An 18,418-nucleotide genomic window follows, 5' to 3' on the forward strand; every position below is an offset into this window, starting at 1 on the left:
CTATACTATAAATGACAGCAAGCCTCAGAGTAAGTGTAGAACCAGCAGTTCAGATGACTTTTGTCCACGCTGTTAAGGGCTAACTCCCTCTGAAGGGTATCAGCTGCATCCACACTGCACAGTGCTCAGCCCAGGCCCCCTCCAGCTTCTCTAGGTCCCCAAGACAGTTATTCTCTCTCATGATCTTTGGTTCTAGGCATCTACACAAAGCAAGGGTTGTGTTGCCACATGGAAGAGAAGAGCTCTTGTAGTACAGGTGCATGTTATATGTCCATAGAAGGCAGGCTGGGAGCAAACCAACACACAGGCTAGGTGGGTGATTAGGGAAACAGAAGCTGGTAAGGGACCAGACTGATAAGCTATTTGACAGTGTAAATGCATCCAATTTTCAAGTATTAGGGAAAAACTGCCACAAAGTCAGTGTCACACTTTATCAAAAGCATTTTCATTTGAAGTTCACAAGTTAGAAAATTTTGTAAATTAATATACAAGACAAGAATAGCTATTATAAGAGATCACTTTAGAGCTTTTGGAGCTGCATAATTCTACACTCTTCGAGGAAAAAAAGACTCTTTCCCTTGCTGGAGATATCAGACAAGGTTATGCTCACCACTTTCTGTAAGCAAAGATGTCCAGAGATACATCAGAAACACTTGGAGAACCTAGTCTAAAGAGATTTCAGCACTGTCATTTAGGATCAGACACACCCCACTCACCCCCTTTCAGAATTGCACCAAATACCTGTATTTTCAGGAAAGTGGACAGTTTTGAAGACATGCACATCATGCTCCAACTGGAAGGAGCTGTGAAAGTTCACTTATAATCTGGACACTTTTTAAGTGCCTACATGGAAGGTAGATTTTTTGGAAAGTGAAGCCCTCTCTATACTTCCTGTGCACTTGGAAGTTTGGCACCAAGTTGTTTCGAAAATTTGGCACTTGTTATCAAAGGAAAAGCACTGAGGGCTGGACAGACAGCCTTGGCTTCCCTCTAAAGCAGGCTCCCATCAAGATTCTTTATCCTGGGAAAAACTACTCCTCATTTGAAAGATAAAAGTAATGCAGACTCCACAATGACTCTATGCACTGGGGACAGGGAGAAGAAAATTAAATCTTCCTAGATTCTGACCTTTGTGCCATGAAGGATCTCTCTCTTTAGTGATGAGGAGGACAACAAAGGCTATTCTAGTCTGCTTGGAGATGGGAAAGGGAGAGGTGGAACATTCAGTTCTCATTGAACTGGTGAGAAGCAGTCCAATACCCTCTCCCAGGAATAAAGTAGTTAGCTGAAATACTGTTTCTACCCTCTATTATATAGGACCCATTTAAACCACAAGCAAACAGCCTACAAGAGCACCAGCAGGAAAGGAACAAGCTCAAAGGCAAAACTACATGTCAAGGCATATTTTGTTTGCTTAGGGGTTTTAATTTCCTTTTTTTGTTTGTATTTAAATAAATGCTACATTTCCGCCAGGTTGAGCATGTTATTCCATGCTGCAGCATCCAAAGCACAATGGATCACTTAGCAGATGTAATTTTTTTTTTCCTCCACATTTTCCCGTGTTTGTTTTACTCACTATCCCATCAAAGGTCTGGTTCTCTTACCTTAATCACTTCTGGGACCTGCTGAATTGAAGCTGGAACAGAGTCTCTGGAAGCAGCCCCAGCATAGCTTTTTTGCCCTGCAAGGAGGGACTGTGAAGGAGTTGTTAAAGTTTCCTGAAGAATCTGCATCACTTCCCTCTCCTTGGACAAGCTTCCCTTGCCTGACTGGAATTCCACTAGTTCCTGGGCAAAGTCCTCAATGCTTTCCAGGATACGCAGTAAAAGGGCTTTGTCATCCTCTTCCATTTTATGTCCATTGTTTTCCATGATTTTTGACAAAGGGGAAGTGGGGTCAACAGGTTTACTTTTGGATTCAAGAGCCAGAGGTAGTACCTGCCTACCCTGCCAGCCAAACACCTGCAAACACGCAGGTTCACTCTCCTTTAGAGAGGGTTCCCTCAAAGTACTCTCCATTTTCTGTGAGAAGCACTCCAAGTCCAGCAGCAGTTTGTCTATCTCATCCTTGTCTATCTTACTGCACATCTCTTCTCCTTTGGAGACATCAGCTTGGGAACCATGCAATACAGAATCTGAAACTGGTTTTAAAGGAGTAATTTTCTCAGAAGTGTGGGAGAGCTCAACATCTCCCACTCTGGCATGTTCTGGTTTAGCATCGGCAGCTAGATCTGAACAACCAGCTAGCTGGTAGCTGCGCTCTAAACTCTCCCAGCCCCCTTTCTGCTCTGCCTTCTTTATTTTCCCTAATGTTCTTTCCCCATCAGACTCCTCCTCAATGTACAGAGCCTCAGTGGAAGACATACATTCAGAAGGGCTTGTGGCTGGCAACTGAGGTAGAGCACAAGCATCTTTCACAGTTCTCACACTGTTCTCCTGTGGGATGCTGTGAAGGGAGTTTGAGGTAAAGCTCACAGTACTTGTTTGGATGGACTGAGAGGTGCTTGTCACCTCACACTGATCACCTGGTATTCCAAGAGGAACTACACTTGAGGATGGCAGCTGAATAATATCTTCATACCTAGGCGGCTGCTCATCTCCAAATACTGGGGGAAAGGGAGTTTGCTGCAAGCCATGAAAACAGTTAACTAGTTCTGCCAAGTCACTAGCTTCCTTGTGTCCTGGTGGCTTGAGCTCAAAGGGTAGCTTTTTCAGGTATGAAGAAAATCTTGTCATCAGGTTCATATATATCATTTCTGAATTAGTCAGGGGATCATTGCTATTCTCTCCACTAACACTGTCTGCGGACTTCTTTTTGATGCAATGTCTTATTATGTCTGTGCACTTTTTCAGATCCTCTGAGCACTTGAGCAAGATGTCTAAGCACACCTTAATATCCCCACCAGAAGAACCATCTAGCTTGTGTTTTTCCAAAATCTGGGTAATGAAGTTTTCTTCAGAGAAGGAATGAGGGGAGAAGGGAACCATGGGATTCATGGTGACTTCTGGAGCATCATTGCTCTCCTGCCATTTCTCCACAGGTGAGGGACTCTGCAAAAAGCCACATGGAGGGCAGTTCTCATCATTGTTGAAGTGCCCATATATCAAGTCAAAATCAAATGATCGTCTGCTGAATGATTCTGACCGAACTTTCCTTCCCTTTCTGTAGGCCACATGACTGGAAGAGTTTTTGAGCTTTTCAAAGGAGAATTCCTTTATTTTACCACTAGCAAGGTTTATCGCCTCACCAGTAATGTCTTTTAAACTGCTGGAGGCTTGCACTGAAGAGCCCTTTTTGATTCTTGGATTATTTGGGAGGATTTGGTGATAGTCCTCATTTCCAGGCAAGGCAAGTCCATTTTCAGGAACAGGAATTTTATGGTCTAGGTTGGCATCTTGGACACTGAGCTCTGCGCAGACACTGTGGTGGGCAACTATGCATGTAACTCCTTGCTTAAACACTTGGCAAGTCCCTGTGCAGTAATGCACGGTGTGCTGAAAGTGCTGGTCTATCACCACACTGCTGTAGCAGTTCACAGAAGTGACCATAAGCCTGTAGGTTGCTGCCATAGCACGGATCACACTTGGAAGTGAGGCTTCAAAACTCACCATAAACTTAACAGGAGAAAGTTCACCCCACACACACTTTTCACAGTCACACCAGATTTAATAAAAACATTCAAATGTCAGTTGAAAACATTAAAACTACATGAGAAACTACTGCCTTGGAAAACCATAGTGAAGTCTGGAGTGGTATCAGCAGTACATTTACAACAATTAGTGCAGCTTGCATATGGTTTAACTTAAGCCAACTTGATTCTTGTACTCCATGCAGAAAGCTTTGCTGATCAGAGATGCAGCACGAGCTGCTCCATTTCTAATGGTCTAGGCAGCTTCTCCAGCAGGTGCCATAAAATTCAGCCAGTTCTTAGGCAGAAGTGACAAGACAATGACTTTTGTTTGACCTTTCCTCTCTCTTTTTGGGTGGGTCAGTAGAAGATAGATAATCAAGTAGCATGTACAGACAAAAAATCCACAGTATGCTGGTGAGCTTCCCCTCTCACACTGGTACAGTAGGTCCCTGCAACAGAAAAAAAAAGGTGAGAGTCATTATAATTTCCATGTAACATGCAGCCTTGTCTACTACCAAACATATGGCACCAGACCATAACAACCAACACGCAGGCTTGTACAGAATAAGAGTAGGCTGATATTTTTCCTTCGCTCAGATCTACCATATAAGAACACTGCTGAGGAGCTAGCCTATATTTATACACAGGCTGTCTGTCTGTTGCCATTTTAACAGCTCTATTTTAACCACTCATTAATTTTTTTCAGACTTGCTTTTTTTCTTCCCTAGACTGAACAAAACATTACCTTTAATTCTAATGGAGCAAAACATTTTGACCACGTTGTGAATTTCTGACTTTCATTTTCCAAGACTCTAAAGATAAGCCAAAGTGCAGTAGAGAAAAGCACTTCCAGGATTTGCAAGCTCTCTGGATTATATAAAGCTGCAAACAGCCTGGAGCAAAGTAGATGAATGCCTCTAAGAATGCATGGCCTTTAGTAAAGGCCACATTGGCTTCCATTAGCCTTTCACCAAGGTCTCTGGGACCATGGCAAAATATTTTAAGGAGGAATAACTGTTTTTCATTCTCTTACAACCCATAAATAGCAGCATATTTTGTTAAATAAGTCTGCTGGTGTAGACATCAAGAGCAGAAAGTAACATTCATATAAAGGTTAAGCCTGTGAAAACTAGGAATTGAGTGTTTTACACTTAGCATAGCCATTTCCAGCTGCATTTCCAATCATCACAGTCAGAATTGCACCAGAAAAAACAAAGGACACTTAACTTTGTTATGAAAAGATAGGAAATCCCAGATGTAAGGGTCTTAAAATTTAGACATCAATTCATCTTTCTTGAATACTTCAATAATCAAATTAAATCACCCCAGTGAAATTCTGAGCACCCTCTATTCCTGTACAAACAGAAATCCATTTCATAAAACATGATTAAATCACAGCTAAGTCACACTGCAGCACGGGTTTCTTTTGTTTTCAAAGGTAAGTCTCTAGCACTATGTGAAAGGCCAGACCTGCATCTGATGAAAGGACTGCCCTCCATGCATGTTACATCCCACCTATCTTGGCTCATAAGCCCATACAAATGTCTCACACAAAAGGGAAGTACCTTAGAGTTTGGTGCTGTTGTAATTAAGGACTGGGGATAGGCACAAGGCTATCACGTTTTCACGTTTCACATACTTGAATTTCACAATTCACGTTTTACATACTTTAAAGCCTTAATTTGAAATTGAGAAGCACTGATCTAAGACTATTCGATGGAATTTGTAACGTGCCATGTCTGCTCATTGCAGTTAGGTAGAATTGCACGCTGTAAAGAAACCTTCCCAATTTGTTCTTTAGATTACATAAAGCATTGAAATTATTGCATTCAAGATGAAGAACTAACTGCTCCAACTTCCATGCTGGTATCTGTAACAGGCTGCCACCTGCCTATCAAACACCGCAGGCCAAGTTGCATGTTGTATCAGGGCCAGCTTCACAGTACACTTCTGTGCCTGTCCTGTACTGCTCCCCTCTACACCCACTGGCACTGCCCCAAAGCCCCATAGGCATGGGAGGGCCTTCCAGAGGGATGATCAGAGGTATGAGGTGTGCCCCAGCCACAGCAGTGAGTCAGGGTGCCAGGGGATAAAGGGCGTAAACAGAACCGTTTTTAAACCCCAGGGTGCTTTTATGCATCAGGCATAAACCTAGGTAATAAGACTCCACACCCTCCAGTCACTGACTCTCAGGCTTCACTATCAGGTGTACTAAATGCTCTGCTGAACCAGAGCCACGGTTAAAAAAAAAGTACTATTGGTTCCCCAACATCTTCATCTTATAGGACTTAATGGGCTTTGTTCAGACAGGAAAACCCATGCTTCTATGCCTCCAAAAAGTCTAATCATCCATGGACTCCCTGAGAGTGCCTTCTGTCTAGCACATCCAGGATAAGAAGTCTGCTGCTTTTCCTTTTCTGAGCCTCCATCAACTACAAACAAGCTTTCTGGCATTTCCTGAAATAAAAGTTAGATAATATTCAGAGAAAGTAGAAGTCTTCAGGACAGCAGATTTGATGAAGAATTAATATTGCTTCTGAAAAAGCATGGAACTAACTTTCTCAGAGCTGCCTCCTTTGTGTAATACACAGCAAAGAGAGACCAGTCTTCTTTTTACCACCAAAGAATAGTCTGGGTTTATACCTAATTTAGGAAATAATTACATCTTGATTAAGTTATTCCTTAATTAGAGAAATAATGTATTAGACTCACTGTCTCCTTCTCCTATATGACTCCAAGGGTAATTTCCTCCCTACACATGTACCCCTTCCAGTGGGACTAAGTCAGTTTCTCCAATCTTTTAAGCCACCTTCAAACAATGAAGCTTTTTGTGTCTGTAAGATTATTCCACAAGGAGTTCTTCAATAAAAAGGTCTCCCAGACTCCCAAGATAAACTGACTCTTTTTTAGTTCAACTTTGTATTTCCAGCTATGCCCAATAACAACGCTATTCCCACCACCTCCACTTCATACTTCCTAAATAATTTTAGGTGCTTATGCCCTATACCATTGCTCAGCAAACAGTAAGCCCTTTCAAATAGTCCTACAAATAGTCAGCCCTTTCTGCTTTAGTGTAAGGCAGGCCCTCCAGCCACGTTTGCTGCATTCTCTAATCTCTTTCCAATTTGTCTGTATTTCTCTGGTACTATCACACCCAGGAATCAACATAATCCAGACACAAACTTTGCAAGGCTAACACAAGATTGCTACCTCCTGCCTCTGTCATTGGCACCTTTTACTGCTGTGTCAGGGAAGGAAGTAACCAAAGAATCAATATAAAAAAACTGATATCCTCTTTTCAACCAGATTAACTAATGTCTTCTCAGTGATTATTTTCTACTTGCCTTATTATCACTGTCTGCAAAAACATGCTAAGATTATTCAAGGTGCTGGAGCACTTGACTCCAGTTATGCAAGACAAAAAAAAATTGTACAGGCAGCACAAATGCATATATATGCAGAGTAGAAACTATTTTTCTCATTTCTTCACTGTCTTGACCAAGGCAGCACATGCTCAGTTTGCAGCTTTATCTTACAGTGATCCATCAAACGTGATCCAGCATGTAAATCCAGTCCAGACAAAACCTAGGAGAAGAGTATTTGTGTTATCAGATCTGGGAACCTGGTCTCAAGCTTAGCTTGAATGGGCTTTTCTTGTGACTTTCAGTTGGTGACTAAAACCTACTATTTATGAATAGCAACAATGGAAAGACTGAATGCATTAAGAAACATTCATACTTCATTCTTTTCAGCCTGCCATTTCATTCCAGTTGTGACTCTAGAACAGCCCTCAGTTCAGAAATACCATAGAAAGATTCCATAATTAGGACTGCTGCCACGAAACCAACTCCAACCCTGAGGATACAGGATTGGCTTCACAATATAAACTATGAATGAATAGCGTTTCTTGTGTGATAGCAAGAATAATGCTTTATGTCTTTCCTATCTGCAAGATGACATGAATCACTTCCCAAAGGAAAAAATTATTGCAGACACTAATGATATAAAAGGTTATTCTATAAGACACACAAGAAATTCTATTCATGCAAAGATTATGCTGGAGTTAAATAACTGAACAATGACAATCTGTTAGGATGGGGACTGTCAGCCAGCGCTTAACTTACTTGCAAACTGAAGCCTAGAAAGCTACGGGACAGGCTCTGTCTACTGCCTCAAAGTCTCAAATTAGGCAAAAATCTTCTTCAATTCCCATCTCCAGCACTAGCAACAACATTATTAGTGATCAGAAGTTAGAAACCACCGTAACACACAGTATGGAGTAAACTAGCCCTTTCTGCACCAGCACACAGCATGGGTGTCACTATGCAACTGTGCTCATTTCCAGTGGAAGAGCTGGTAGGATAAACTCTGAAGTTTGGTATTCTTGCAAAAGACAGACAGAAAGACAGAACAACAGTTTTGCCATTTGGACAGTCATCAACATAGTTTCAGAAGTATCCTCCTAGCTATGTAATCAGATGTCAGGACTTACTCTCTTAGAGGAGCTTGTGATGCCAAAAAGCAGCATATAACTGCATCCTCTTATTTAGAAATGCTTGATTTTTTTTTTTTTTTACAGTTTGCTGAACAAAGCAGATTTGGGAGCAAACTATATTGATTATAGAAGACAAAAAGCAGGCAAATAACAAAGCAATGTTTTCTTGCAAAGCACAACTTCCAGCCAGTCTTTGGTACTTTGTCAAATAATAGGAAAAAAGATTATTAATCTTCTACTCATAAATTCTTTAATTTTAAACCCCACTACTGAATGGTACTGGACCCTGAGATGTATCATTACTTTTCTTACTACCTGGCTCAAGTCAGAACATGGTAAGCTTTAAGAGTCAAAAGCATGCTACAAATGCACATTCTGAGGATGGAGACTGGAATAGATGAGGTGACTCAGTTAAGAGAGCTGTTCTGCGGCTCGTCAAGGAGCTGACACTGAGCCACGCTCCATGAAATCCAAAGGGTCTCTGATCACACAGCCAAGTGGTCGCTGCTCCAATGGTGCAGTCAACCATTGCCAGAATCAACAGGGTTCACGTGACCACTAGTAATGTTATACAGCGTTCTATATAGTCACTGAAAAACCTTTGAAAATTTAGTATTAAAAACATCACCAGATGCTCCATCTATGATAGAATCACATCAACAGTAGCTGTGGTAAGAAATTTTTGTAACAAATCCACTGCTGAATTCAGCAGAAATGTTACAAAGAGCCATTTACATAAATTACTTTGAACCCCATCACAAAGGAACTGATTTACAATTTGCTATCACTTGCACAATTTACCTTCTAAAATAGTTTGAACAGGAGACTAAAAAGAGTAACTTTTCCTTCTATACTGAAGAAGTTCAGAAGAAAAAAATCTAACCGAGTTGCTCCTTTGTCCTGTAATATATATTTCTTATATATTTACAACTTATAACATTTTGATATCCTTAATGGCAGCATGTATAGTTAAGCCAAAAGGACTTTTTTGTACATAGGACTTATATGGGAACTACAGCTGTGATAACTTTTCAATCCTCATGCATACATTTCAGCTATAGTAAAAGAAACCATTTACAGTTGTACCTGTAAAGTTTTAGGATTAGAGGTGCTTGTATGACTTACACTGGCAAGGCATCCTGAGTTTAGTTTTAAGAGGTTTTAGCACCAAGCTGTTTCATGCTTTAGAGACTGCAATGGACCATGATGGCTACAAATCCTGACTTCCCTCATAACCCAGGTCAGAGGCTCTGATGTAGTCAAACTGAGAACTCATATTTGAGCCAGAGTACATTTCTTCATATGCTCAAGTGCTTCAACATTTAATTACATGCACGATAGAAGAGAGGTCATTATTTCCAATTTGAGTATATTCAACATCAAGTTCCAGGAAAGGGGTATCAGGCTTTCTTAAGCTAACATATATTTCCTCACTTACAAGTACTGACACACTATAATCAAACCACCTCTTAGCCCTTTCCAGGATTGCCAGAGAGAGTCTGGAAGAGAGATGTCTTCAAAGTCATTACTATAGTCCTTTTATGAATTCTGTTGGTAATGTGTTGCTGTTCTTACAAAACCATAAAAGAGGTGGGATTCATCTAATTCAAGCCAGCTACCTAGAAATGAAGCATTCAGTACTCTCTGTAGGCAATGCAGAGGAAGGCACCTCAAAGAAAATCACCCCACTGAGCTTAAAAAACAATCTAATTTTGAGATGACAAGTTACATTAGATTAATCCCATCCTTCAGGATTAAACAAGAACACAGGAACAACTGTATCTGTCTCCAACAGTGGCTATTTGCCAATGCTCAAGGAATAGTATTAGAAAAAGGTATACGATATCTCCTGGGAGTACTCTCCTGGCCTCCAACTGTTTTCAGCTCACGAGAATTGTGAAGCTGGAGGTGGTTTCTGTGTACTTAGTAACCTTCAAAGGATTTCCCTCCCATGTGCATCCCCAGATTCCACAGAAACTTCTTGCAGTCAGAGCATCTTTTGACAGGGCATTCCACCACCTACCACCCCTTTCAATTCTGTCACTCACCAGCTTCAATAGGTCAAGATCTTGTACGGAAACAGAGCACAAACGCTAGCCCTCTATGCACATTTTTCCACAGCATTCCTGAGTTTACAGAATTCCATGTCATCCCTCTGCCCTCTCTTTTCCAGGACTATTAGTCCTTACTTACTCAATTGTTCTTGTATAGAAGCCATTTTGCACCTTTGACCATTTCCACTGCCCCTCATAAGCTTTTCTGGTTTAGCTACGCACTTTAAGATGCAGGAACCCAAACTGTGCCCAATATCCAGAACAGATGAGAACCACATTCAGAAATGAATTTTTGAACTGCCTTTCAAAAACCAGTATTATCACTGTATAAGTGCTTTCCCCTTCCGAGTCTCATTATTTTCATATAATACATTCTCAAGTGTCTGCTCTCATAACCACCTGGGTTAATTCATACCTCCTGTCCCTCTTGCTACCTATCTTTCAAGGGGAAACAACGATACTATTGCCCTTAGTAAAATGTGCAGGGACCTACTGATAGAATGCTTTATGGAAGAGGAAGGTATTCATTCTTAGAGACTAAAATTTTCATACAGACTCAGAAAAAAGGATGGGCAACAAGAATGATCCAAAGGTCTTGAACAGCTTGTCTGTGAGGAATGACTGAGCAGGACCAGGCATTTCAGACTGGAAGAGAGATGACTTTGAAAGAATATTATAATCTTCTACAAAATCACAAATGGCATAGAAAAAGTAGATAGGGTCTGACTGCTCACCTTCTCCTCCAACACAAGAACTAGGTGCAATCAAGCAATGCTACAGGAAGCAGGCTGAAACAAGCACACGTGCTGCAAACCTGTGAAACTTCTCAAAGGATGCCATGAACCCAGAAAAGTTCTGGGGAGTCAAGGGGTCATGTTTTAATACTTCCTCTGTCAAAAGTTACCACCTTTTGCTTGGGCATCACTTGATGCCCTTTCATTCTTGCCATGTTCAGGTGACAAAATAAACAGGGAACAATTGCTTCATACTTCCATGGCTGCAGATTGCTACCATAATCACTCCTCTTATCCATCCTACTTCCAATCATGTATTCTCCAGGCTAAGCCCCAGTTTATTTGGTTACTCTTTTTACAAAAGCTGCTTCAATCATGCTTTTCTGTGTTTTTCCCTAATCTTTGGAGAGGGGAGAAAGTCTGCCTCTAACTTTCAGGGGGGTATGTTATTCATTACACAAACATACCATGGATTTATACCATGGCATTCTGTTTTGCTCCCTCTCCCTTTCCTAGAGTCCTCTGTCATTTCTCTTTGCCCTTTTTGACTGCTGCTGAGAGAGTTTCACAGAGTTTTATCTGCATTACTTAAAAGATCTCTTTCCTGAATGGCACAGATTCTTAAGAGCTCATCACTGCATAGACACAGTTAGTTGTTTGTCCCTGTGCATACTATTTTATATCTACTAGTATCAAGTACCACTTGCCTACAACCAAGTACTGCGAGAACCTTCTGCAACTCCCGTCACCTTTTGTTCCTCTACCCTAATTTTGTGATTCTCAGCATATACTGTCACTTCATTACTCAGCCTCTCTTCCAGATCATTTATAACTATGTTGAGCAACCCAAGTCTGAACACAGATCCCCCTGGGACTCCACTAGTGATTACTCTTCACTAGAAAAACTGACAGTTCTTCCTACACTTTAACCAGGTATTAATTACTGAAAAAGCTACACTCCTACTCCATGGCAGTTCATTTCCTTTAAGAAGCATTAATAAAGAACTTCGTTAAACTCCCTCTGAAAATCCAGAAACAGCAGAATACTCGCTTGTTTGTCTCTTGTGCCTTCTTGTCGAATAGCTTCAGATCATCTAACTTTACCAGCTGAAGCTGGACTTCAGCATTCTTGCAGTGAACTATGAAGGTCACTGCAATGGGAGCACTTATCAAGGCAGGCTTCCAAGTAGACATGACCTTGAGAATCACTGTCCATGACAGCATAATAAATACTGCTTTGCAGTCAGTATGATTTGGGGAAGTAAATTTTTACATTAGGAAATCTGTTTCAGTAGATTTACCCTAAAAAAATTTAAAAATCCCCCAACACTAACTTACATACAACCTCTCCATGTTTACACCAGCAACATAAAGCAAACCCAACACCCAAAAAGATTTGGGCTGGTATCAGTAACAATAGTCTACACTGCTTTTTAGAAATAAACCTGGCACCAGACCCTAAACTGTTGTTGTAAAATACTGACTTGCAGTTAGTGAATGCAGTATTATTCAGTGTAATTCTTCAGGTTAAGTCACAGTGTTATCTAATATTCTAGTGCTGCTATGCCCTTCACAAATGTCAGTATACAGGGTCTTTGAACACCAGTATACTAGAAACTGTTGTGGAAAACCAATGTATGGGCCTTGCAAAGCTCGTCATTATGGCTATCAGCTGGGGAGGAGGATAGTTAATAATATCAAGAAAGATTTCACTCCTTTCAGCTTTCTGAAACACCTTTTTTCAACTTTCTCTTTGCAAAGAGACTTGGAACTAAAACTGACCAGACAGGAATTTGTGTCCCATGAGACTGGTTTCCAGTTATACAGATGAGACAGCAAGAGAGTAAAAGCTCACACAATTTTTCCACATAACACCAATCTGTTAAGTATAAATAATTTGCCAGCTAATTATTGTTCCAGCCCCATGTCTGTATAGAACTATAATTTAACCTTGGCTCATTTAGCAGGCCTCCAATACATTAACATACATGTTGAAGCTTAGCAAGGCATGAGTTAAAAAAAAGCTGTAGGAAGAATAAGCCTAGCTGAGCTTTGTCATGCTAACAGAAAATAAGGTGACCAACCAGAAAACACTGGAGGTGAACAAGATTCAAAAGCATGTAATTAACAACGCTCAGGGCAGAGGTCAGAAAGAGCTTGATTAAGTAATGTGTCTCTTGGCTGTTTATGACCTTATATGGAAAAAGATAATTTCATATTAGCAAGATCATTTATTTTTCCCAGAATCAGTTAATTTAGTATTAACAGTATCCAATTACTTTATACAAATTAAAGTGATTTTATTAAAGTGTTAAGATCACAAAGGAAGAGTTGTGTCCAAAATGGTATTCCCTCAATCATTAACCTTTGTTGATACTGATGTTACAATATACAGATTCCCCAAAACCATCTTCGAAACTTACTTGCAAGTTAAGTAAGGGTAAAGTAAAATTTATCCTGTAGCAGACCAACTGTCTGCTAGTGATCTGCAGGGTAAAATAAATTTTTAATTTAATAACAAATAAAGAAAATAATTTTTTTCATTCATTATCCATCTATTCAGAGCTCAAACATTTCTCATTGCTGTCCTATCTGACTTCTTCGTGTCTTATCTGTATCCCACTACTCTTTATTCACTTATTTCCTCATGCATTCAAGATTCTTGGTAAAGTTCTCTTTGTCCAAGGTGACAGTCCATTTCTCTAGGGTAGTCTTGGTTCCTAACCCACACCTGGCCCCAGCTGGAGTACTATAGCTCTTCCACAGGTCAGTGATGAGAACAGTGAAATACTAAGCTGGGGAGAAATGCTCCGATTCTGTGCTGCATGCCCATCCTCTCCTCTGAGGCATAATCACAGGAGTAAAAAGCAAGCAGTCATTTCCACCAGTCATACCTTCCACAAGCCCATTCCTGTCAGCCTCCATCTCGCACTCTGAAGAGGAGCAGCTGTTGAAACGTAACGAATTACGCCAAAAGGTGCAGCATGTCCTAGCATTCAAGAAGTCTGGCACTGCTACAGCTTTTACTGCTTAAGACTTTGATAAGCCACACCAGAGGCACAGATCAGTGTGATGAAAGCAACAAATAATTTAAGGGAGCATAACTTTTCTGTCCACTTTCCTCTACCAAGAAAAATTAAGGATGTTTTAACCTGACATCCTGGTAAGACAGAGGAAGTAATTTCCCCTGTATCTTTACAAAACAAAAAAACTTCCATTCATTTATTTTTCCCTGTGTATTTAAACAGAAGCAGATTAAAAAGATAAGTGATACACACAAGAAACAGAAAACCAAATAAATGTAAAGATTCCCATATTCTAATTTGAGTGAACAGCAGTGTTCCCATTCATGAATCTGAATATTCATTAAAATGAAGAGTCATTTTTAACAAGCTTCCTTGTTACGTGTGTGACCTCAGGTATTGCTTACTGCATCCTATTCACACACTATTCTGCAATCAGAATTATTAATTTCTCCATCAGTATAGTATTTACATGCTACTTAAACATTAACTTATTTTCCAGTATCATCCTCCCCCTGCAAGAATTGTGACAAAGAGAATACACCAAGTTTTGGTGTAGGGCCTAAAGGCCTGATTTTTCCAAAGTATGTGACATTATAGAGTGTCTCATATGGTCACAGCACCTACTCAGTTGCAACTGCCCTTACAGTTGTTCATCAGAAATTCTGCAAATCAGATCCAGGGACATCAAAGCCAAAGGAAATACAACAGTGAGGTCTGGTGGAAGAAGCTTATCCTGTAACACACATGAAAACAGTTCTTTAAGACAGCACTTAACTACCGTAATTATGAATGAGAAAATTCCCCTCTTCCCACAGTTCTACCTTGCTGTCCAGTTTCTGCCAGAATTGGAGCACAAGATCCAAGCTCTAATTTAGTCTTCAGAAAAGTTCGGTTCTGTGTAACAGGAGAAAATCTAGTCTTATGGGGGACGAAGAGTATGCAATCATTTAAGAAAAACAGTATTGGAAAACATTTATACAAAGGAAGCGAAGCAAGACTGCACAGCAACCTTGGTTATACCGAGATATACCAAGTTCAGAGTTACTGTTTAAAGTCATGTTTTCTGTGTAATTTGAAGGGGGAGAGGTGTCCAGAGGAAGGACAGAGAAAGGTCCTTACCAAAAAAATAAAAAAAAAGGAAACCACAAATTCCACTGTGCAGCATCATATTTTCACCTCCAGGGCTACTGGCAGCAACTGTTAGACCACAGGGCTCCACTACAGATTTCTGAACTGCCTGAACCACAATATTCATCACCTGCTCCACAGGCTGCAGCTGAAGGAGATGAAATAGATGTTTTACCAGTGAATCTCTGCAGTATTTGGAAGTCACACATCAGTCAACTTTAACTTGAGGCACTTTGCCCATAGCTACCTTTAACGTTGCACCTCTGTGCAAATTATGAGTACAAAATAATATGACACATAACAGTGGTTGCAAAGGTCTAGGTAGTGGAAACTGGCTATGTGCCATCAGGTAACTTCAACTTTTCTCTTTTATTTTATATGAAGTCAAATGTAAATCAGACTCATCTGATACACAATGTTACCATTTCCAGATACATAAATACTGAAAAAAAAAACCCAACCCCAAACCACTGTCTCCTGCTTCAACTTCTTGGAATCCAGCAGACATTAAATACATACTTTTACAAAAATGAGAGAAGTCTAATAGTATTGACAATCTCCTCAAAGTTCTCATGAAAATAACTTCCCCCTACATAACCTGTGAGAGCAGACCTACCAAGCTTGAGAGATTCACAAGATCAAGAAATAATCAAGAGAAGAGGCAGCTATTTTAAGTAAATGCCTGGAAAATTTATTTCCCAAAGCAGGCATCAGATCATGTGAGGTAAAGCCATGAGACCACCACCAAGAAAAATGTACCCAGCCTTTCAGGCAGCACTTCAATAGCAAACAGCTTGGGGACTACCTGCCTCTTCTCTTGAATTCTTTCCTTTGCACTGCTAGTCTGCCTTTACAGGCGAGATGGGGGGACAGAACAGCACGTCTTCCAGGGCTTCCTTCTTTAGTGTGAAGAACAGAGGTAATAAAATTAGTCCTGGGCTTAAAAATATTTACATTACTTTAGACCAGCGCAATCTGATGACCTTCAGAGAGAATTACTCCAGTAGGAACACGTCCTTCAGTAAATCATTCCAATAGTTATTCCATCTCAATTTTACAAGTTTATGCCCAACGTAATCTTGGATTTGTCTGCCGTGAACCGAAGAGTCTTGTAGCCAAAGCTGCTTCCTTTCTTGATCATGAAGAAATACTTCAGGAAAAAAAAAACACCACCCTACTTTCATGACCATATATTAACAGCTGCATTGAAGAAGATCAAAGGTCCAGCTACCCAGGGTCCTGGGGCAAGTGGCAAGCGTCCAGAAAAAAAGAACAGCCTAAGTATAGGTGATCCTTCACCGGTGCTAACCTCCTGCTTTACAACAACTAACAGCTTCGGGCCATCCTGAACTGGAAACTATGCCCAGATCGCCGTGCTTAAAAGCCGTTATGCCTCTCAGCACTTTGTCAAAACTCTTTTGAGACAATTTATAGTCTCGGCCTCCACAACACCAGTAATAGTGGTTTTCACAGCTTAAACGCGTGCGATGCGAAAAGTATTTCCTCCTTCTCCACCCTGTGTGCTACCTGGTAACTCCATTCAATCACTGCTTCCCACAACCGCGGCTCAGCCCGCCTGCCCCCGCCACCCTCTTCGCAACACCCCGGCGCCGCCGCCGCCGCCACTCCCCACCAGTCCCCATCCCGGGACGGCGGCCCCCACCCCCGGCACCGCACACCGCCCCCGCCGGGCCGGACCACTCGGCCCGCAGCTCCCTCCCAGACCCTGTCAGCGCCGGCACCGCGACCCCTGAGACACGCCGCGCCGGCGGCGGGACGGTTCACCACCGACAGACAACGCACCGGCACCCCCCACCCCGGGGCCCGCCCGGCACCTGCCCCCACCGCCGGGCCCTAAGGGGAGCAACCACTGCCCCCGGCCGGGGAGAGCCGACGGCCCCTCGGCCCCGACCCCACCGCCCCTCCGCGTCGCCGCCCGCCCCCGGGCCCGCCCCTGCCCCAGGCCCCGCGGGCGCTGCCGCCGCGGCGCTCCCCCCCCCCCACGGCGCCCCGCCGCACCACACCTACCCGCCGGGGCAGCGCCCCGTCCCATGCCGATGCCGGCGCCGCCGCTCCCGCCGCCGGGCGCGCTCTGCCGCCCGCCCCGACCGGCCCCTTCCGCGCGGCGGGGGGCCCCGCCCCGGAGGCGCGGCGGGCGGGAGGGGGGGCGGCCCCGGGCGCGCAGGTCGAGGCTGGGCTGTGAGGGGGCGGCCGCGGAATGGCGCTGCCGTGCTGAGGGGGAGGGTAGGGGGAGGGGGGGCAGAACGCCCCCCCGCGGGCACCCGCTGCTGGCTCGTGCCCGAGGCGCGCGCGCCCTGGAGGGGGCTGCCCCCGCCCACCCCCGCGCGCGTGCACGCGCCGCGCCCCTCCCTCTCCTCACATCCGCCCCTCCCGCCGGGTCGCGCCGTGAGGAGGCGGCGGGCCCCTCGCCTCAGCGCCGTGGCCCTCTCGTCACTCACCGCCGGCCAGCCCGGCCCGGGCCTGCGGTTCGCCAGGACGCAGCGTCCCGAGCGGTGGTTTTTGTTTTCCCTCGGCCACTCGAGAAATCCAGCACCGCGGTTGCTTCATCTCTTGGCTTCGGAGGGTTTTCAGCCCTCTTTGGCTCGAGGCCATTAGTAGTGCCCTCCAGCAAAACAGCGTGATGGGTGCCTCTGCGAAAAGGTAAAAATTAAGGCGGAAAAGAGCCAAAGTGCAACTGGAAGGGGAAGGTAACTGCCACGCTTCAGTGGCTAGGCCTGGAGCGGGCCTTGTGTTGGCAGTGTGTTGCTGCAATTATCAGACACAATACTGGGGGAGGAGGTGCCCAAAGACACCAAAACATTGTTGCAGGTAAGTCTTGTGATATTTAGGCCAGCCTCATGGGGTCTTTTTCTAAGGTGGTTGCAGCAGTGTCTTCCTTCTGTCACACACATGCACACCAGCCTGCGACCCCGTGCTCCCTCACGGCTTACAGGGACATCTCAAAACCTCAGCTGGAACACATCAGATTTGTCTCTTGCACCTCCAGTTTATCTGGCTCCTTCACAAACACGTACAATCTCCCACCACTTCTCCCTTGTACCTCCCTTCTCAGCCACGCTATTTCGCCCTGAAAGTCAGCTACAGATGCCTCCCTTTTGCTGTTTCTCTTCATTTTAGTATCTTCTAAGCATGCTAGAAATCTTTCAGTATCTTCTAGAAGTGCTAGAAAGCACTTGACAGGAATGTCTCTCTTTTATTCTGTTCTCAGAGATGAGAGAGAGATGCAGCCCCTTAGGATGCCTTTCATTCTTCCTCATTTCTCTGGAGAGGAAAACTGAACTACTTCCATGGCTCTAAATTACCATAGTTAGCTCAGGGAAAAAAACCAT

General features: G+C 43.1%; 1 protein-coding gene across 6 annotated transcripts in view; it reads right to left on the reverse strand.

The window, feature by feature from the left end:
* The window catches only part of PPP2R3A (protein phosphatase 2 regulatory subunit B''alpha), a 62,220-nt gene extending 44,399 nt beyond the window's left edge, over positions 1-17,821 (reverse strand). For 2 of the 6 annotated variants that reach the window (XR_012776473.1, XM_075507569.1), the window contains exons 1-2: positions 17,097-17,216; positions 1,605-4,080 (exon numbers count right to left, since the gene is read on the reverse strand). Coding sequence is in view for 5 of the 6 variants with exons in the window: in XM_075507569.1 (XP_075363684.1) it covers positions 1,605-3,611 (2,007 nt within the window). In the remaining variant the exon portion in view is untranslated. Of the gene's footprint in view, positions 1-1,604; positions 4,081-4,376; positions 4,397-13,808; positions 13,841-14,761; positions 14,835-17,096; positions 17,217-17,527 lie in introns of those variants that run through there. The other 4 variants (XM_075507570.1, XM_075507572.1, XM_075507573.1 and 1 more) reach the window with 4 other exon arrangements.
* Positions 17,822-18,418: the final 597 nt, after the last annotated feature.

Source organism: Mycteria americana, chromosome 7 (genome assembly GCF_035582795.1).
Source record: "Mycteria americana isolate JAX WOST 10 ecotype Jacksonville Zoo and Gardens chromosome 7, USCA_MyAme_1.0, whole genome shotgun sequence".
In the NCBI taxonomy this organism is placed as follows: domain Eukaryota; kingdom Metazoa; phylum Chordata; class Aves; order Ciconiiformes; family Ciconiidae; genus Mycteria; species Mycteria americana.